A 16,171-nucleotide genomic window follows, 5' to 3' on the forward strand; every position below is an offset into this window, starting at 1 on the left:
CCCAGGAATCCCAGGAAAAGCATCCCCGGCCTCCAGGCACTCGCAGAGGCAGCGGGGGAGGGATCAGAGTGGGGGGAAGGATCAGGATCGTGTCCCCATCCCGCTGCTCAAGGATGGGCCCAAAGGTGGCCCCATCCCAGAGGGACAGATTTGGGCCCCCGGTGGGACCCCCAGAGCCTCTCGGGTACCCGGGCGGGGGGGGAGCAGGGAGAGCTCCAGGATCTTCCCCAAATTCCTCAAATCCAGCTGATGATTCCCATCGCTGCTCCACCTGGGGTGGGGGACAATTTAAAGGCAGGTTTGGATTTTAAAAACCAGGATTTATTTCAAAAGTAAAGGCTCCTTTGGCAGAAACCCCTTTCCTTTTCTGCCAAAAACCCCAGTAAAAGCTCCCCCAGGAATGCGGGGCCCAGCCCAGCTTTGCTCCAGCTGGGGGCTGGGGGCCACCTCCCCAGCACGAACCATTCCCAGTACAGACCATTCCCAGTGTGAACCATTCCCAGTGTGAACCATTCCCAGTGTGAACCATTCCCAGTGTGAACCATTCCCAGTGCAATCCATTCCCAGTGCAATCCATTCCCAGTACAATCCATTCCCAGTGCAATCCATTCCCAGTACGAACCATTCCCAGTGCAATCCATTCCCAGTGAAACCATTCCCAGTCCGAAGCCCCTCTCTCTTCCCAGCCTCTCTGGGTCCCGTTTTCCCCCTCCAGGCTGGGCAGGGCAGGGGAGCCCCCTGTGACCCCCCCAAACCCCGCGTTTGAGGCGTTCAGGGACTCCTGGAGACCCCCAAAACCCACTCCCGGGGATCCCGGGGCCGTGTCTCCCCCCACGGCTGAGGGCGGGGGTCCCCCCGGCCGCGGGGTCCCGGAGCGGGGCCGTGGGAGCCGGGGAGGGGCGGCGGGCGGAGCTCCCGAGCCCGGGGCGGGCCCGGCGCGGCGGCGGCGGCGGCGGCGGAGCCGCTCCTGAGCCCGGCCCCGTCCCGAGGAGCCGCGGAGCAGCCCCGGGGCCGCGGCCGCGATGGCCTCGGTCCCCCCCGCCGCATGAAGGTGCGCGGGGCCGGGCCGGGGGGAGCGGCCGGGGGGGCGCGGAGGGGCGCGGGGCGAGCGGGGCTGGAGCCGGGAAGCGGCGCCGCCGCCGCCCCCCCGCAGCCCCCCGGGGGTCCCGGGGCGGACGGAGCCCGGCTCTCGGGGCTGCTCAGGAAGATGCACTTGTTCCGGAGCTCCAGCTACGACGTGCGGCTGGAGGGGGCCGGGGGGAGCCTGCCCCGCATCCAGGGAATCCGCTGGGTGAGTGGGGGGAGCGTGCCCCCAAATCCGCTGGGGGAGTGGGGGGAGCGTGTCCCCAAATCCGCTGGGGGAGTGGGGGGACCGTGTCCCTAAATCCGCTGGGTCAGCAGGGAGTGGGGGGAGCGTGTCCCCAAATCCGCTGGGGGATTGGGGAGTGGGGGGAGCGTGCCCCCAAATCCACTGGGGGATTGGGGAGTGGGGGGAGCGTGCCCCAAATCCGCTGGGGATTGGGGGGACCGTGTCCCTAAATCCGCTGGGTCAGCAGGGAGTGGGGGGAGCGTGTCCCCAAATCCGCTGGGTCAGCAAGGAGTGAGGGGAGCGTGTCCCCAAATCCGCTGGGGGAGTGGGGAGTGGGGGGAGCGTGCCCCCAAATCCGCTGGGGATTGGGGCCGGGGTCTCCTCAGCCCCGGGAATCCGGGGATGAGAGGAGGGGAGGGAGCCCAGGAGTGCGGGGAGCCAGGTGCGGGGGGAAGGAGCCAGGTGAGGGCGCGGGGAGTGAAGCCAGGCGCGCAGGTGAGGGTACGAGGAGCCAGGTGGGGGAGGGAGGAAGCAGGTGAGGGTACGGGGAGTGAATCCAGGCGTGCAGGGAGCCAGGTGAGGGCACAGGGGGCCAGGTGAGGGCACAGGGGGCCAGGTGAGGGCACAGGGGCCAGGTGAGGCTGCAGGTGAGCTGCGCATGCTGCTCTGGGCGGAGCGGAGCGGAACGGGCGGCCAGGCGTGAAGCGAGCCCGGTGCCAGGTGCCCGGCGGCGCATCCCAGCAGGAAGGACATTCCCGAGGGGACATTCCTGGGGGGACACTCCCGGGGGGACATTCCCGGGGGCACGCCGCGCTCCCCGGCCCGTTCCTGCAGCAGGGATTTGTCCCCTGGCATCGCGACCTCCCCGCCCGGCTCCGCGCTGGCCCCGGGAGCTGGGGGGAGGCCCGGGGGTGCCGGGCCCTGCTCTCGGCCCCTCCTTGTCCCCTCTAGGCGGGGAGGTGACCCTGGAGCCCTGGCAGAGCTTCCGGAGCTTTGTGTCCTTCCCCTTCCCTCCCTGCTTGGCCTGGGACACTCTTAGAGAAAAAAATGGAATTGTTTTAGGGGACAGCTCCCCTTGGGGCATCTCTGTGCAGCACAGGGGCTCCTCCCAGATAAGTTCTCCTCGCTTTTTCCCTTTCTTCCCGGTTTATTTTTCTCTCCATAACTTTCAGGAGCAGACTTTGGGGCGGGCTGGTGAGGGGCGCTGAGCCCGGGAAGCCGGGCGAGCAGCAGGCCTGGAGCGTTCCTGGGCCAAGCTGGGATCAATCCCACCAGCCCTGCGGTGTGGCAGGAGTGTCCCCTCTGCGGGGGACACCCGGGGATCGAGGGGAGGGGGGATTTTGTCCCAGCACAGCCATTCCTGGGGCAGGTGAGGGCAGGGAAGCGCCTCAGGAGCCACACAGGTCCCTTGTCCCCACGGCTGGAAGCTCCTGGAAACTCCTCCCGGCGTCCCGGCTCCGTCTCATCCCCCTCGGGGACCTGATCCCTCCCGGCTCCAAGGGACAGCGGTGTCCCCAAGCGGCTCCGTCCTTCCCAGGGAACAAGGGCCACTGTGCCAGCCACGAGTGCCACTGTGCCAGCCGCAAGGGCCACTGTGCCAGCCGCAAGGGCCACTGTGTGTCCCTGGCAAGGACAGAGGAGCTGGAGCAGGTCCCCAACCCCATCCTGGGGGTGCCCAGCCCTGTCCGGGGGGTTCCGAGCCCCATCCCAGGGGTGCCCAGCCCCGTCCCAGGGGTGTCCAGCCCCATCCCAGGGGGTGTCCAGCCCCATCCCAGGGGTGCCCAGCCCCGTCCCAGGGGTGTCCAGCCCCATCCCAGGGGTGTCCAGCCCCGTCCCAGGGGTGGCCAGCCCCGTCCCAGGGGTGCCCAGCCCCGTCCCAGGGGTGTCCAGCCCCGTCCCAGGGGTGCCCAGCCCCGTCCCAGGGATGTCCAGCCCCGTCCCAGGGGTGCCCAGCCCCGTCCCAGGGGTGCCCAGCCCCGGCCTGCGGAGGCTGCGGGGGCTGCGGATGGGCGAGGACTTTCTCCGGAGCCGTAGGGCCCGAAATAGCCGCGCTTGTTTTCCTCGGGATCCCAAACAAAAGCGGCCGCGAGCGCGGAACGGCCGCTGGCGGCCTTGGCCGGGCGCCCGGCGCTGCCGGAATCCTGGAGAAAGGCAGGATCCCGGCGTGTCCCGTGGGCAGGAAGATGGAAAAGGCAACTCCTTAGGAAGCTGCTTGGAGCCACGCCGTCACGAGGAGGGGGGTGGGGGCGTGCTGCAGGTCCCGACCCGGGGGGGATGCTCCAGGGAGGGGGTTTGGGGACAGCGGGAGGGTTTGGGTGGTTCCAGAGCTGTCCTGGCAGCGAGGAATCCCAGGAAGAGGAATCTGATCCTTGAGCGGGGGTTTTGTGTCTCTTTCGGTGTCCTTGGAGCGTGGCCCGGGGCACGGCCTGGCTCTGCGCCCCAAGGACAGAGCTCGCTGCCGGGGGACACCAGAGGCCCCTTGGGGACACCCGCGTGTCACCTGGACCCACGGGGCGGCACGAACCTGCTGCACCCGGGAGGTGACGGGGACATCCCGCACCCGTGAGGCGACACACATCTGCTCCCACGGGTGACAGGGACCTCTGGCTCCCACGGGTGGCACCTCCGTGTCCCCGGAGCAGCCCCGCGCCCCGGCCGCCTCCCGGTTCCCGTTGGCAAACATTTGCTCGGAGCGGTTCCCGCTCCCCGCGGCCGTCACGGGGCCCGGCAGAGTTTGCAGAGCGCCTGAGTCACCGCGTCCCTGCCTTGGGGACACCGTGGCCAGCTCAGGAGCGGTGTCCCAGCCCGGGGGACACCACGGCCGGGTGGCACACATCCCGCGGCACCCGCAGCATTCCCAGAGCCGCTCGTGGCTCCTCGAATTCCTCCTGGGCCGTTGAGAAGTGCTGGGAGCAGGTGGAGGCTCGGTCTGGAGGATCCTGCACTAATTACCTCCTGCGCTAATTAACTCCTGCCCTCCTCAGTTGGACATCCATCCAGACCTCCCCCTGCCCTGGCACTGCCCCGGGCTCCCCCGCCTGGACCCCGAGAGGATCCCCCAGACGCCGCTTTTTGGGCGCCCTCCCGGGATCCGCGGGGCCCCCACAGCCGGGAATACCCGGAGGGGACCCCAAAATCCCCCCGGGGGTGCCCCCCGTGCGGGTGGGCGGCCGAGCCCCGTGCCGGGCGAGCGCTCCCGGGGCCGGGAACTGGTCTGACGGGTGCGGGCCGGGCCTGTTTGTCCAGGGCCGTGGCCAGGAGGGAGCCCGGGAGCCTCGGGCCCGCGGGCAGCGCCGGCACCGGAGCTCGGCCACCTTTGCCCCGCGATCCGGGCGGGGCTGCGGGGACCGGGCTGGGCCCTCCGTGCGCTCGTTCGCACCTGGAGCATCCCCGAGGGGCAGAGCTGGGAGAAAGAGGAGCTGGAGAGGGGCACTGGAGCCAGGATCTGCGGGCAGGAGAGGGGCACTGGGTTCAGGATTTGGGTTCTGGATGCAGGGAATGGGTCCTGGATTCAGGATTTGGGTTTTGGATTCAGGGAATGGGTCCTGGATTCAGGATTTGGGTTTTGGATTCAGGGAATGGGCCCTGGCTTCAGGATTTGGGTTCTGGATGCAGGGAATGGGTCCTGGATTCAGGATTTGGGTTTTGGATTCAGGGAATGGGTCCTGGATTCAGGATTTGGGTTTTGGATTCAGGGAATGGGTCCTGGATTCAGGATTTGGGTTCTGGGCTCAGGATCTAGGTGCCGGATTTTGGTGCTGGGTTCAGGATCTGGGTGCTGGGTTCAAGATTTGGGTTCAGGATTCAAGTTCTGGGTTCAGGATTTGGGTTCTGGATTCAGGAAATGGGTTCTGGATTCCGGATTTAGGTTCTGGGTTCAGGATCCGGGTTCTGGGTTCAGGATCTGGGTGCTGCCCCCTCACCTGCTGAAGAGCTGGGGCTGCTCTGAGGGTGCCAGGACCCCACCCCCCCCCCCCAGCTGTGTGGGGTGATGGGGGCACAGCAGAGCCCCCAACTCCCTCCCCTTTGGTTTTCCAGACCCCGCTCCTGGACTCGGAATCCAGCCTGGACTATGGCCACAGCATCACCCAGGTGGGGGGGTCGGGGAAGCCCCCGGGGACTGAATTTGGGGAGGCTGGGGGGGGGGGGGTGAGGGGCTGGAGCACCCCCACACCCGGAGCCATCGGGATGCTCCTTGGGCTCGGCCATTCCTGGGGTGGGCGGCGGCGATCCCGGGGCACTGGGGGGACAGGTGACAGCCCAGCCCCCCCGCCACGAGCTCCCTTGTCCCCCTGCCACCCTCAGGCATCCTCGGAGAAGATCTGGAGGGCCGGCAAGCTCCTCTTCGCCCACCTGAGCAGCTCCCGGCCCGGCCTCATCCGCGACCACAAGCACCACCTGCGGCACCACCGGTGCGACGGGGCCGGGGGACCCGCGGGGGGCTCCGGGGGTGCTGTCCCGGGGGGTTCTCACCCCCTGTGCCCCCCCAGGCAGTGCTGCTCGGGCAAGGACTTGGTGGATTGGCTGCTGAGCGCCGGCGCGGCCGTCCAGACGCGCGGCCAGGCCGTGGGCATCGGGCAGGTGCTGGTGGACGGAGGGGTGCTGACACACGGTGAGGGCTCCGGGGGGCTCCGGGGGGCTCCGGGGGGGGGTGCAGAGCCCCGCTGACGGCCGCCGTCCCCCCGCAGTGAGGCAGGAGTGGCACTTCCAGGACAAGGACACGCAGTTCTACCGCTTTGCCGAGCTGGAGCTGAGCCCCGAGCCCGGCGCGGGGCCGCGGGACCCCGAGGAGCTGCTGGAGGCTTTGGGGTTCCTGGCGCAGCTGGGCCCCGACGCGCTGCTCTCCATGGCCCTGCGCAAGCCGTGAGTGCCCCGGGGGCCCAGGGGGCTCCTTTGCACCTTCTGGACCCTTCTGGACCCTGCTCGGGGGGTCTGGGGCAGCCTCGGGGCTGCTGAGGGTGGGGTGACCCAACAGCGTCACCCCAGGAGGGGAGAGGGCTGGGGAGGGGGGCTGCGGCCTGGGTGGGGGGCGCAGGGAGCCGCTGACCCCCCGGGCCCCCCAGGCCTGCCCAGCGCACGCAGGACGAGCTGGAGCTGATCTTTGAGGAGCTGCTTCACATCAAAGCCGTGGCTCATCTCTCCAACTCGGTGAGCGCGGCCGTGTCCCCAAACCCTGCGGGGTCCGGGTGTCCCCTGGGCCCCGAATCCTCCTGAACCCCATCAGTTCCTGTCCTGGCATCCTTCCCCTGCTCCCCGAATCCCTCTGCACCCCTTTCCTTCCATCGCAGCATCTTCTCTGGTCGTCTCTGTGCCTCCCCCGGCCCTTCCCCGCCGTGTCCCGATCCCCGTGTCCCCTGCTGGCCGTGCCGGCGGTGACAGCGCTGTCCCCTGGCGCAGGTGAAGCGGGAGCTGGCGGCCGTGCTGATGTTCGAGGGGCACCAGCGCGCAGGGACCGTCCGTGAGTCACCCCGAGTCGCCCGTGAGTCACACTGGGGTGTCCCCAGCCCGGGGACACCGGAGCCGTTCCCAAAATTGTGGATTTTCCCCCCTTTTCGCGGGCGCTGTCCCAGTGTTCAGCCAAGGTGACAAAGGCACCTCCTGGTACATCATCTGGAAGGGCTCGGTCAACGTGGTCACCCACGGCAAGGTGGGTTTGTCCCCGCGCTGGAGGGACACCCTGGGGACACCCCAGTGTCACCATCCCTCACCCCACATGCTGTCCCCAGGGCTTGGTGGCCACCCTGCACGAGGGGGACACCCAAATGTCACCGTCCCTCACCTCCCCAGGGCTCGGTGGCCACCCTGCACGAGGGGGACACCCCAGGGTCACCGTCCCTCACCCCACATGCTGTCCCCAGGGCTTGGTGGCCACCCTGCACGAGGGGGACACCCCAGTGTCACCGTCCCTCCCCTCCCCAGGGCTTGGTGGCCACCCTGCACGAGGGGGACACCCCAGGGTCACCGTCCCTCACCCCACATGCTGTCCCCAGGGCTTGGTGGCCACCCTGCACGAGGGGGACACCCCAGTGTCACCGTCCCTCCCCTCCCCAGGGCTTGGTGGCCACCCTGCACAAGGGGGACACCCCAGTGTCACCGTCCCTCCTCTCCCCAGGGCTTGGTGGCCACCCTGCACAAGGGGGACACCCCAATGTCACCGTCCCTCCTCTCCCCAGGGCTTGGTGGCCACCCTGCACGAGGGGGACGACTTTGGGCAGCTGGCGCTGGTGAACGACGCCCCGCGGGCGGCCACCATCCTCCTGCGCGAGGACAACTGTCACTTCCTGCGCGTGGACAAGCAGGACTTCAACCGCATCCTCAAGGTGGGCCCGGGGGAGGGGAATTCTGGGGGAACTTTGGGGGGAATTTTGGGGAATCCCGGCCGGGCTGACAGCAGAATTGTCCCCCAGGACGTGGAGGCCAACACGGTGCGGCTGAAGGAGCACGGCAAGGTGGTGCTGGTGCTGCAGAAGGACCTGCAGGGGGGCAGCGGCCAGGCGGCCTCGGCGCGGAGCAGCAGGTGACAACCCTGTCCCCCTTGCGGCAGGTGACACCCCTGTCCTCGTCCCCCTTTGGCAGGTGACACCCCTGTCCCCCTTGCGGCAGGTGACACCCCTGTCCTCGTCCCCCTTTGGCAGGTGACACCCCTGTCCCCCTTGCGGCAGGTGACACCCCTGTCCCCCTTGCGGCAGGTGACACCCCTGTCCTCGTCCCCCTTTGGCAGGTGACACCCCTGTCCTCGTCCCCCTTTGGCAGGCGACACCCTGTCCCCCTTGCGGCAGGTGACACCCCTGTCCCTCTTGTGACACTCCTGTCCTCGTCCCCCTTTGGCAGGCGACACCCCTGTCCCTGTCCCACTCACAGCAGGTGACACCCGTGTCCCTGTTCCCCTCAGAGGAGGCGCCCCCTTGTGGCCGGTGACGCACCTGTCCCTGTCCCCCTGGTGGCAGGTGACACCCCTGTCCCCTGAGCCGCTCCCTCTGCCCTTTCCAGCCTCCCTGGGGGCAGCTTTTGGGAGGAACGAGGGGACAAGGAGCAGGGACACCGGCCCGTGCTGTCACCAGCCCGTGGTGGCACCGCTGGCGCCAGCCCATGGTGGCCCTGCCCGTGGCTGCGGTGTCACCTCCGCCCCTCCTGTCCCCAGCAGGTACCTGGTGATGGCCGGGACACCCGAGAAGATCCTGGAGCACCTGCTGGAGTTCATGAGGCTCGATGCCACCCTCTACGACCCCGTGGGTAGGCGGGGGTGTCCCCCCTGTGTCCCCACTTTGGAGTGTCCCCGTGTGCCAGGGACCGTCCCAGAGCCACCCCGAGACGGGGCTGGGGACAGGCGGGGGCAGCGGCACCGAGGGCGCTCCTCATTCCCGGGTCCAACCCCAAATCCCGCTCTGGGCTCGCCAAAAACCCCAAAAGCCGAGGCCGGGAGAGGGCGGCGGCTCCGGTTGGGGAGCGGCTCGGCCGCGCCTCTCGGTCTCCCTCTGCCTTCGGAGAGGAGAAACCCGGGCGAGCCGGGAGCCAGGAGATGTCCCCAGCGGGTCGCAAATCCCAGCGGGGACGCCGGCGCTGCCTTGGAGCCGATCCCGGGATTTGCGATCCCACCCCAACGATCCAGCCCCTCCCGCGGGGCTGAGGAACAAAACCTGCCCTGCCACCAGCGGGGTCCCCGTGGTGGGGACACCCCAGGCCACCCCAGCAGGGCACGGGGGATCCTTGGCCGGGTCCCCGTGGTGGGGACACCCCAGGCCACCCCAGCAGGACACGGATCCTTGGCCGGGTCCCGGTGTCCCCGCAGCCCTGGGGACAGGAGTGACGGTGCCCTGTCCCTCGCAGACACGCTGCTGGGGGATTTCCTGCTCACCTACACCGTGTTCATGCCGACCTCGCAGCTCTGCCGGGCCCTGCTGCACCAGTATCCTTCTGCGCCGGGACTGCGGGGACCGGGCTCCGCCACACGCTGGGGACACGCTCAGCCCGGTCCCTGTCCCTTGGGGGGAGCCCCAAATCCCCTTTTCAGCGCTCCTGGGCGCGTCCCCATCTCCCGGGGTGCCATCCCCGGGGGTCCCTGCCCCTCTGCCCGTTTCAGCGGTGCCCTTGACTGGTGCCAGTTTCCGCGCGGAGCCGCTGGAGGGCTCGGAGCAGGACAAGGCCACCTACTCCCTGCGCAAGCGGCGCAAAATCCTGCGCCTCGTCAGCCAGTGGGTGCTGCTCTACGGGCGCCTGCTGCAGGGCGACCGCAGCACCACGGCGCTGCTGCAGGTACGGCCAGGGTGACACCGCCGGGGTGACACCGCCGGGGTGACACCGCCGGGGTGACACCGCGGGGACCGCCCCGCGCTCACCCCCGGGCCCCCTGTCCCCGCAGAACCTGGCGGACCTGGCGAGCCGGGACCCCCAGCTGGGCGGGCTGGGCCAGGAGCAGGGCCAGGAGCGGCGGCGACCCCGAGCGTGAGTCCCCCCCGGTGTCCCCCGGTGTCCCCCAGTGTCCCCGCGGGTGCCCAGGGGGCTGCGCTTCCCTGGGGAGGAGCTTTAGGGGTGGCTCTGGTGCCACCTTGTCCCCAGCGTGAGTGTTCCCGGCCCTGGGGAGGGTGGCACACGCAGCCGGGTGGGGCTGGGGGGCTCGGAGGTGGCCGCAGTCCCGGGGGTGGCCGCAGTCCCGGGGGCGGCCGGTCCCGGTTCTGCTCCCAGCGGGAGCGGCCTCTCCATCCTCCCCCTTCCCCTCCCGCAGGCTGGAGAACGGTGACGGCAGCGTGTCCCCCCAGCCCAAGGTAGGGACCCCCTGAGGGGTGACAGGGCAGGATCTGGGTCCCCTCGGCCCTTCGGGGACACGCCACAGCAGGGGCTGCGGCCGCGCCCTCCCGTCTGTCCCACCTTCCCCAGGCCCGGAGCTCGGGAATGTGGAGCCCCGAGGAGGCGATCCTGGACAGCACCTGCGCCCTGAGAGCGCAGGACAAAGGTACTGCCCCCTCGGCGGGGTCCGTCCCCCACGGCGTGGGGACGCTGAGGTCCCTTTTGTCCCTTTGAGGTCCCTTTTGTCCCCCCCCCCCCAGTGCCCTACGAGATCTTCAGGGCCGACCATTCGTGCCTGGTGTCGGTGCTGCCCGTGAACGCCGCCGTGCGGGACGTCCTGCGCGCCCTGGCGCCGCGGCTGCGCCGGGACCGGGAGCACGTCCTGGTCAAGGTGAACTCGGCCGGAGGTGAGGGGACTCCCCAGGGTGGCCTTGTCCCCGTGCCCAGCCGGGATCTGTCCCCTCCTCCACGCCAGCCCGCCCTTCCCTCCGCGCAGAGCGAGCGGTGCTGCCGCAGGACGCCGTGGGGGTGTTCACGGCGCTGGGCCTCAACGAGAGGCTCTTCGTGGTCAGCACGGACGAGCTGGGCAGCCTGGTGAGTGAGGGGGGGGCCTGGGGTGGGCAGCACCTGGCAGACCCCCCCAGGAGGCGTTGGGGGCTGCGGTGCCTCAGTTTGGGGCACCCACCCCTCCCGGGGTGTGCTGAGAGCAGGAGGGGTCAGGGGTCCTGTCCCGCGCCCAGACCCCCCACCCTGAGCAGCTGGGCCCCCACGTCGGCTCCTCGGACACCCTGGACCTGATCAGCTCCAAGGACCTGGCCAGCCACCTCACCGACTACGACTGGAACCTCTTCAAGAGCATCCACCAGGTGCGGCCCGCGCCGGAGCGGCCGGGAGGGGTCCAGGACACCCCTCACCTGTTGGGAAGGGCTTCAGGACACCACTCACCTGTCGGGAAGGGGGGGTCCAGGACACCCCTCACCTGCCGGGAAGGAGGGCTTCAGGACACCCCTCACCTGCCGGGAAGGGGGGTCAGGACACCCCTCACCTGCTGGGAAGGGCTTCAGGACACCCCTCACCTGCCGGGAAGGGGGGGTCAGGACACCCCTCACCTGCCGGGAAGGGGGGGTCCAGGACACCCCTCACCTGCCGGGAAGGGGGTCGGGACACCCCTCACCTGCCGGGAAGGGGGTCGGGACACCCCTCACGTGCCGCTCTGCAGGTGGAGATGATTCACTACATCGTGGGGCCGCACAAGTTCCACGAGGTCGCCACGGCCAACCTGGCACGGGTGCTGCGGCGCTTCAACGAGCTGCAGTTCTGGGTGGCCACCGAGCTGTGCCTGTGCCCCGAGCTCGGGCGGCGGGCGCAGCTCCTGCGCAAGTTCATCAAGCTGGCGGCACAGTGAGTCCCTGTCGCTGTCCCCGTCGCTGTCCCCGTGGCTGTCCCCGTCCCCGTCCCCGTGGCTGATCCGTTCCCGTCCCCGCCTGCAGCCTCAAGGAGCAGAAGAACCTGAATTCCTTCTTCGCGGTGATGTTTGGAGTGAGCAACACGGCCGTGACTCGCCTGGCCAAGACCTGGGAGGTGACAGCGGGGGGACAGCGGGGGGACGGCGCGGGGGGGGGGGGGGACGGCCCCTGGGGAGGGACAGACGGGGGTCTCTGGGGTGGGACAGGGGGGTGCCAGCCCCGTGATCCCGTCCCTGCACAGAGGTTGCCCCACAAGATCCGGAAGCTGCACTCGGCCCTGGAGAGGATGCTGGTGAGTGCAGCCCCTCCTGCCCCGTGTCCCCTTCCTGCCCCGTGTCCCCCTTCCCACCCCATGTCCCCCTTCCTGCCCCGTGTCCCCCTTCCCAGTGGGATTTGCCCCTGGAGCAGTGGGGAGGGGGTGCCGCTGTCCCCCCGTCCCCCCCACCCCCGTGTCCCTGCCTGTCCCCAGGACCCCTCGTGGAACCACCGTGTCTATCGCCTGGCCGTGGCCAAGCTGAGCCCCCCCATCATCCCCTTCGTGCCCCTGCTGCTCAAAGGTGGGTGTCTGGTTTTGGGGACCCTCTGGGTGCGTCCAGCGCTCCCGGGGGCCCCGCCCTGACCCCTAAACCCCCCCAGACATGACCTTCATCCACGAGGGCAATCGCACCCTGGCCGAGAACCTCATCAACTTCGAGAAGATGGTGAGAGCGGGGTGGTGCCCCCTCCCAGGGCCCAGCTGTGCCCCCGTCCCCTGGCAGGCGGAGCTCTGGCACTGCAACAGCCAGGGGTGTCCTGCGGTGGTCCCAGCCATGGCGGGGACAGAGATTTTGGGGATCCGGGTGGCAGCAGGTGACCTCTGTGCCTCACCCACAGCACATGATGGCCAAGACCGTGCGAGTCCTGCAGCGCTGCCGGGGCCACGCGCACGGTGAGGGCTCCAGGCGGCTGGGGAGGGGGCTTGGAGCAGCCCCTGGGGACGGGGCTGAGGCACTGGGGACACAACTGAGCCCCTGGGGACACAACTGAGCCCCTGGGAACAGGACTGAGTCCCTGGGGACAGGGCTGAGCCCCCTCTCTCTGTCCCCCCAGCGCCGCTGTCCCCGCTGCGGAGCCGCTCCCCGCACCGGCCCGAGGACGCCAAGGCCGTCAGGATCTCCACGTGTACGTCTGGAGCCCCTCAGTCCGACCCCCAACCCAGCCCCGGGGGACCCCCAGCCCTCTGCGGGGGTCGCTGAGCTGAGGGAGGGGGGATGGAGAGGGAGGGATCCATGGAAGTGTCCGGGGAGAGATCCAGGGAGGGATCCGGGGAGGGATCCATGGAGGGGTCCATGTATGAATCCATTGAGGGGTCCATGCAGGGATCCAGGGAGGGATCCAGGGAGGGGTCCATGGAGGGATCCGGGGGGGGTCCATGCAGGGATCCTGGGAGGGATCCATGAGCCAGTCCCGAGCAGCTTGGGGAGCTTTGGGGGTGACAGAGGGGGTCCCCGGGGTGATCCTGCAGGGATGGACAGGCTCAGCAGGCGGTGCCAGGGGAGGGAGGGGACCCCATCCTCGACCTCGTCCCTCCCTCCCCGCAGGCTCGGAGCAGTCCCTGAGCGTGCGGAACCCCGTGTCCACCTGGGCCTACCTGCAGCACCTGAGGGCCATCGACAGCCAGAAGGAGCTGCTGAGGCTCTCCCGGGAGCTGGAGCCCTGAGGGGAGCGGGGCTGGAATGGGGATGGGGGCCCGGAGCAGGGATGGGGGCCTGGAATGGGGATGGGGGCCCGGAGCAGGGATGGGGGCCTGGAATGGGGATGGGGGCCCGGAGCAGGGATGGGGGCCCGGCTGCCGGCGGCGGGGCAGCCCCTGGCTCTGTCCCCGGTGGCCCTGGGCTGTGCTGGAGCTGCCCCAGAGCTGGGCCATGGACTCAGCTCCGGCCCCCTGGGGCAGCCGGGCCCCGCTGAGCTCCGGGCAGGCGAGGGCAGAGCAATAGAGGTATTTTTGTACTCACGGCTGTGCTCCCCGTTCTTCCCCGAGCCCGGGGTCACCCCCTGCGCCTGCACCCCCGCTGTGACCTTGGGGACGGCCCCGGAGCTGCCCCAGGGGAGGTGACACAGCGCTGGCAGCAGGAGGGGACAGGTCAGGAAATGACTGAGGGCTGAGGGAGAAGCCAAACCCGGCCCTTATTGCACCAAACGCCGCTCCCGTGCCAGCTGGCACCGCCCGGGGCACAGCGGGGACCGCTCCCTGCTCCGGGAGGGGTCCCGGGGATCACCCCAGGATCCTCGAGAGCTGACTGGGGTCGGGTCTCACCTGCCCAGGTGGGGGGCACAGGGCGTGAGCCTCTCCTCACCCTGTCCTGGGGCTGTGGCCACTCCCAAAGCACCGGGGCCGTGTCCCAGGGTCCCCCCAGGAGCCCCCAAATGCTGACCCTGCCTGGAATCGCCCCAGGCCAAGCCAGAGGGACCTGGAGCACCAGGCCCAGCCGCTGTTGGACACCCCTGGGCTGGAGGAGTGTCTGGAGCAGATCCTGCGGGCTTTGGGATGAGCTTTCCTGGGAAAACACGGCAGGGAGTGAGGAAGAGGAGGCAGAGCCTGGCGGTGCCCCTGGGGTCCCCCCCAGCGCTGCTGGTGCTCCGTCATTTCCCTGAAGATGCCCCTGCTCAGCTCCAGCCTGGCAACACCTTCCATCGGGGCTGATCCCGGGCAGGGAAGGGGCTGTGACCCCCCCAGGCCTGGCCTGAGCCCCCCAGGGCTGGGGAGGGTCCCTGGGGCAGCTCTGGGGAGTGGCACCAGGCTGGGATAACCCCAAAGCTCACCCCGGGGCTGGGCTGGAGTTTTGGGCTCTCCTGGAGGACCCCGAGGCTCCAACGAGGCCCGGGGGGTTGGGGGGGGGTCACAACCTCCGGAGCTGAGCCGGGAGAGCTCATCACCCCAATTAACTGGGCCACTCCCAGTTCACACCAGTGCCCCGGAGCACGAGCCCCAGTCAGGGACCCGGCTGTGCCCCCGGTGCCCCCCCGGGTGCCCCCGCAGCCCCGGCCGCCGCCGGGGGTCAGGCCCGGGAGCTGCGGAGCGAGCCCGGGATTCTGGATTTACCAGCCCTCCTCCCACCGCGGGCAGCCTGTAATTAGCCGTGCGCTTAATGAGTTTTGGGGAAGTTGGGGTGCAGCCCGCCCGGGGAGCCCTCGCTGCCATCACGCCCCTCCCTCCCTCCCCCCGCGGCACCCACAAATAGCCGGGAGCTCCGGGGAGCGCCGGCACTCCCGACCCGAGCCCGGCACTCCCGGAGCGCCTCCCGAGGGACGATGGAGCCCTGGATCCTCCTGCTGGGCGCAGGACTCGCCCTGGCCTGCGTGTCCGGCCGTGAGTAGCCCGCGGGGCCCCGGGGGACGGGCTGGGAGCGCTGCCCTCCACCAGCAGCCCGGCCCTGCTGGGATAACTGGGATGGAGCCAGCCGGGCTCCGCGGGGCTAGGGAGGGGATTTTCCGTGATGGAAAGCCAGCCCGGGGTCGGGGTGGGTTGTCCGACCTCCCTGGTCCGCAGCCTGGCCCAGCAGTTGGGTCCTGGTGTGTCCGAGCCTGCTCCGGTCCTGCAGAGCTCAAGGAACCTTCTTCTGGCTGCTCCTTTGTGTTTATCCATGGAAAACCAGCTTCGGGGGTTTTCCAAACCAATCCCGCGTCCCCTGTGGCCGCTGGGGCTGCTGGGGTGGCAAAGCCAGACCGGGCTGTGCCGCCCTTCCCCACCCCGAGGGGCCCAGGAGGGGCTCGGGGCCACCAGGGTTTGGCAGCCGGGATCCCACGGCGTGAGGAGGTGCTGGCAGCGCCGAGTTCTTGCACAAAGCGTGAGCTGCCATCCCCTGGCACTGAGGACGGGATTTCGTCACCCCCGACGCTGCCGGGAGCCAGTATCTGATGTCCCGGGAGAGGATGAGTCCCCTCGGGATGAGAGATGAGGAGTTTTGCAAGGCCAGCTCGCAGGAGAGGCTCCAAAGCAGCGGGGGGCTGGGAGCAGGAGTTTCCCAAACTCCCGAGTGAGTCCTGAGATCCCAAACTCCTGAGTGAGTCCTGAGATCCCAAATTTCCCATGAGAATCCTGAGTTCCCAAACTCCTGAGTGAGTCCCGAGTTCCCAACTTCCTGTGTGAGTTCCCAAATTCCTGTGTGAGTTCCCAAATTCCTGTGTGAGTTCCCAAACTCCTGAGTTCCCAAATTTCCCGCGTGATCCCCGAGTTCCCAAACTCCTGTGTGAATCCTGAGCTGTTCCAGAAGGAAAACCCGTGGTGAAGGTGGCTCGTGGCCAGCGCTGGCCACCTGCTGGACCTGTCTGGTGGACCTGGCAGCGCTCCACTTCTCCCGGTGTGGGCAGTGGGAGATTTTCCCTGATTGTCCCACAGACAGGGCTCACGTGTGGGTCTGGAGCCAGGAACCGCGGCTTTGGGAAGCCCAGGCTGTCCACAGCTCTGTTCCGGGTTCCTTTGTCCTCCAGACGGTCCCTGCTGGAGCCAGGGCTGGGTTTGGATCCGTGTTTTCCTGGAGGAACGAGGTCCTGAGTCAGGCCAGGGGCTCGAGGACGCGGCTCTGGCTGAGCTGACTCATCCCGGTGCCCGAAACCAAACTGGGAGCACTGG

General features: G+C 69.1%; 1 protein-coding gene across 2 annotated transcripts; it reads left to right on the forward strand.

Annotated features, from left to right (window-relative positions):
- Window positions 1-947: 947 nt before the first annotated feature.
- On the forward strand, window positions 948-13,334 carry RAPGEF3 (Rap guanine nucleotide exchange factor 3). 2 transcript variants are annotated; one of them, XM_038164381.1, is made up of 27 exons: window positions 948-1,291; window positions 5,348-5,401; window positions 5,615-5,721; window positions 5,800-5,921; window positions 5,998-6,172; window positions 6,373-6,457; window positions 6,707-6,767; window positions 6,880-6,956; window positions 7,483-7,629; window positions 7,717-7,826; window positions 8,451-8,542; window positions 9,137-9,215; window positions 9,412-9,562; window positions 9,669-9,751; window positions 10,032-10,071; window positions 10,184-10,259; window positions 10,354-10,500; window positions 10,590-10,687; window positions 10,834-10,959; window positions 11,313-11,494; window positions 11,584-11,674; window positions 11,801-11,851; window positions 12,029-12,116; window positions 12,196-12,260; window positions 12,433-12,487; window positions 12,649-12,720; window positions 13,140-13,334. In XM_038164381.1, the coding sequence occupies exons 1-27, from the start codon at window positions 1,046-1,048 to the stop codon at window positions 13,256-13,258; spliced, it is 2,799 nt and encodes a 932-aa protein (XP_038020309.1). In that variant the 5' UTR covers window positions 948-1,045; the 3' UTR covers window positions 13,259-13,334. The 2 variants fall into 2 exon arrangements, with proteins under 2 accessions (XP_038020309.1, XP_038020311.1); XM_038164383.1 differs by having other exon boundaries at window positions 8,454-8,542.
- The last annotated feature ends 2,837 nt before the right edge of the window (window positions 13,335-16,171 follow it).

This window comes from Motacilla alba, chromosome 29, assembly GCF_015832195.1.
Source record: "Motacilla alba alba isolate MOTALB_02 chromosome 29, Motacilla_alba_V1.0_pri, whole genome shotgun sequence".
NCBI lineage: Eukaryota > Metazoa > Chordata > Aves > Passeriformes > Motacillidae > Motacilla > Motacilla alba.

What these genes read in the sequence shown, in the direction of transcription:
- RAPGEF3 (XM_038164381.1), top strand. Translation starts at nt 1,046, where the DNA reads ATGAAGGTGCGCGGGGCCGGGCCGGGGGGAGCGGCCGGGGGGGCGCGG. An exon ending in TCCATGGCCCTGCGCAAGCC is followed by an intron (nt 6,173 to 6,372) that starts GTGAGTGCCCCG and finishes CGGGCCCCCCAG; the next exon opens with GCCTGCCCAGCGCACGCAGG. An exon ending in CCAGCGCGCAGGGACCGTCC is followed by an intron (nt 6,768 to 6,879) that starts GTGAGTCACCCC and finishes GCGCTGTCCCAG; the next exon opens with TGTTCAGCCAAGGTGACAAA.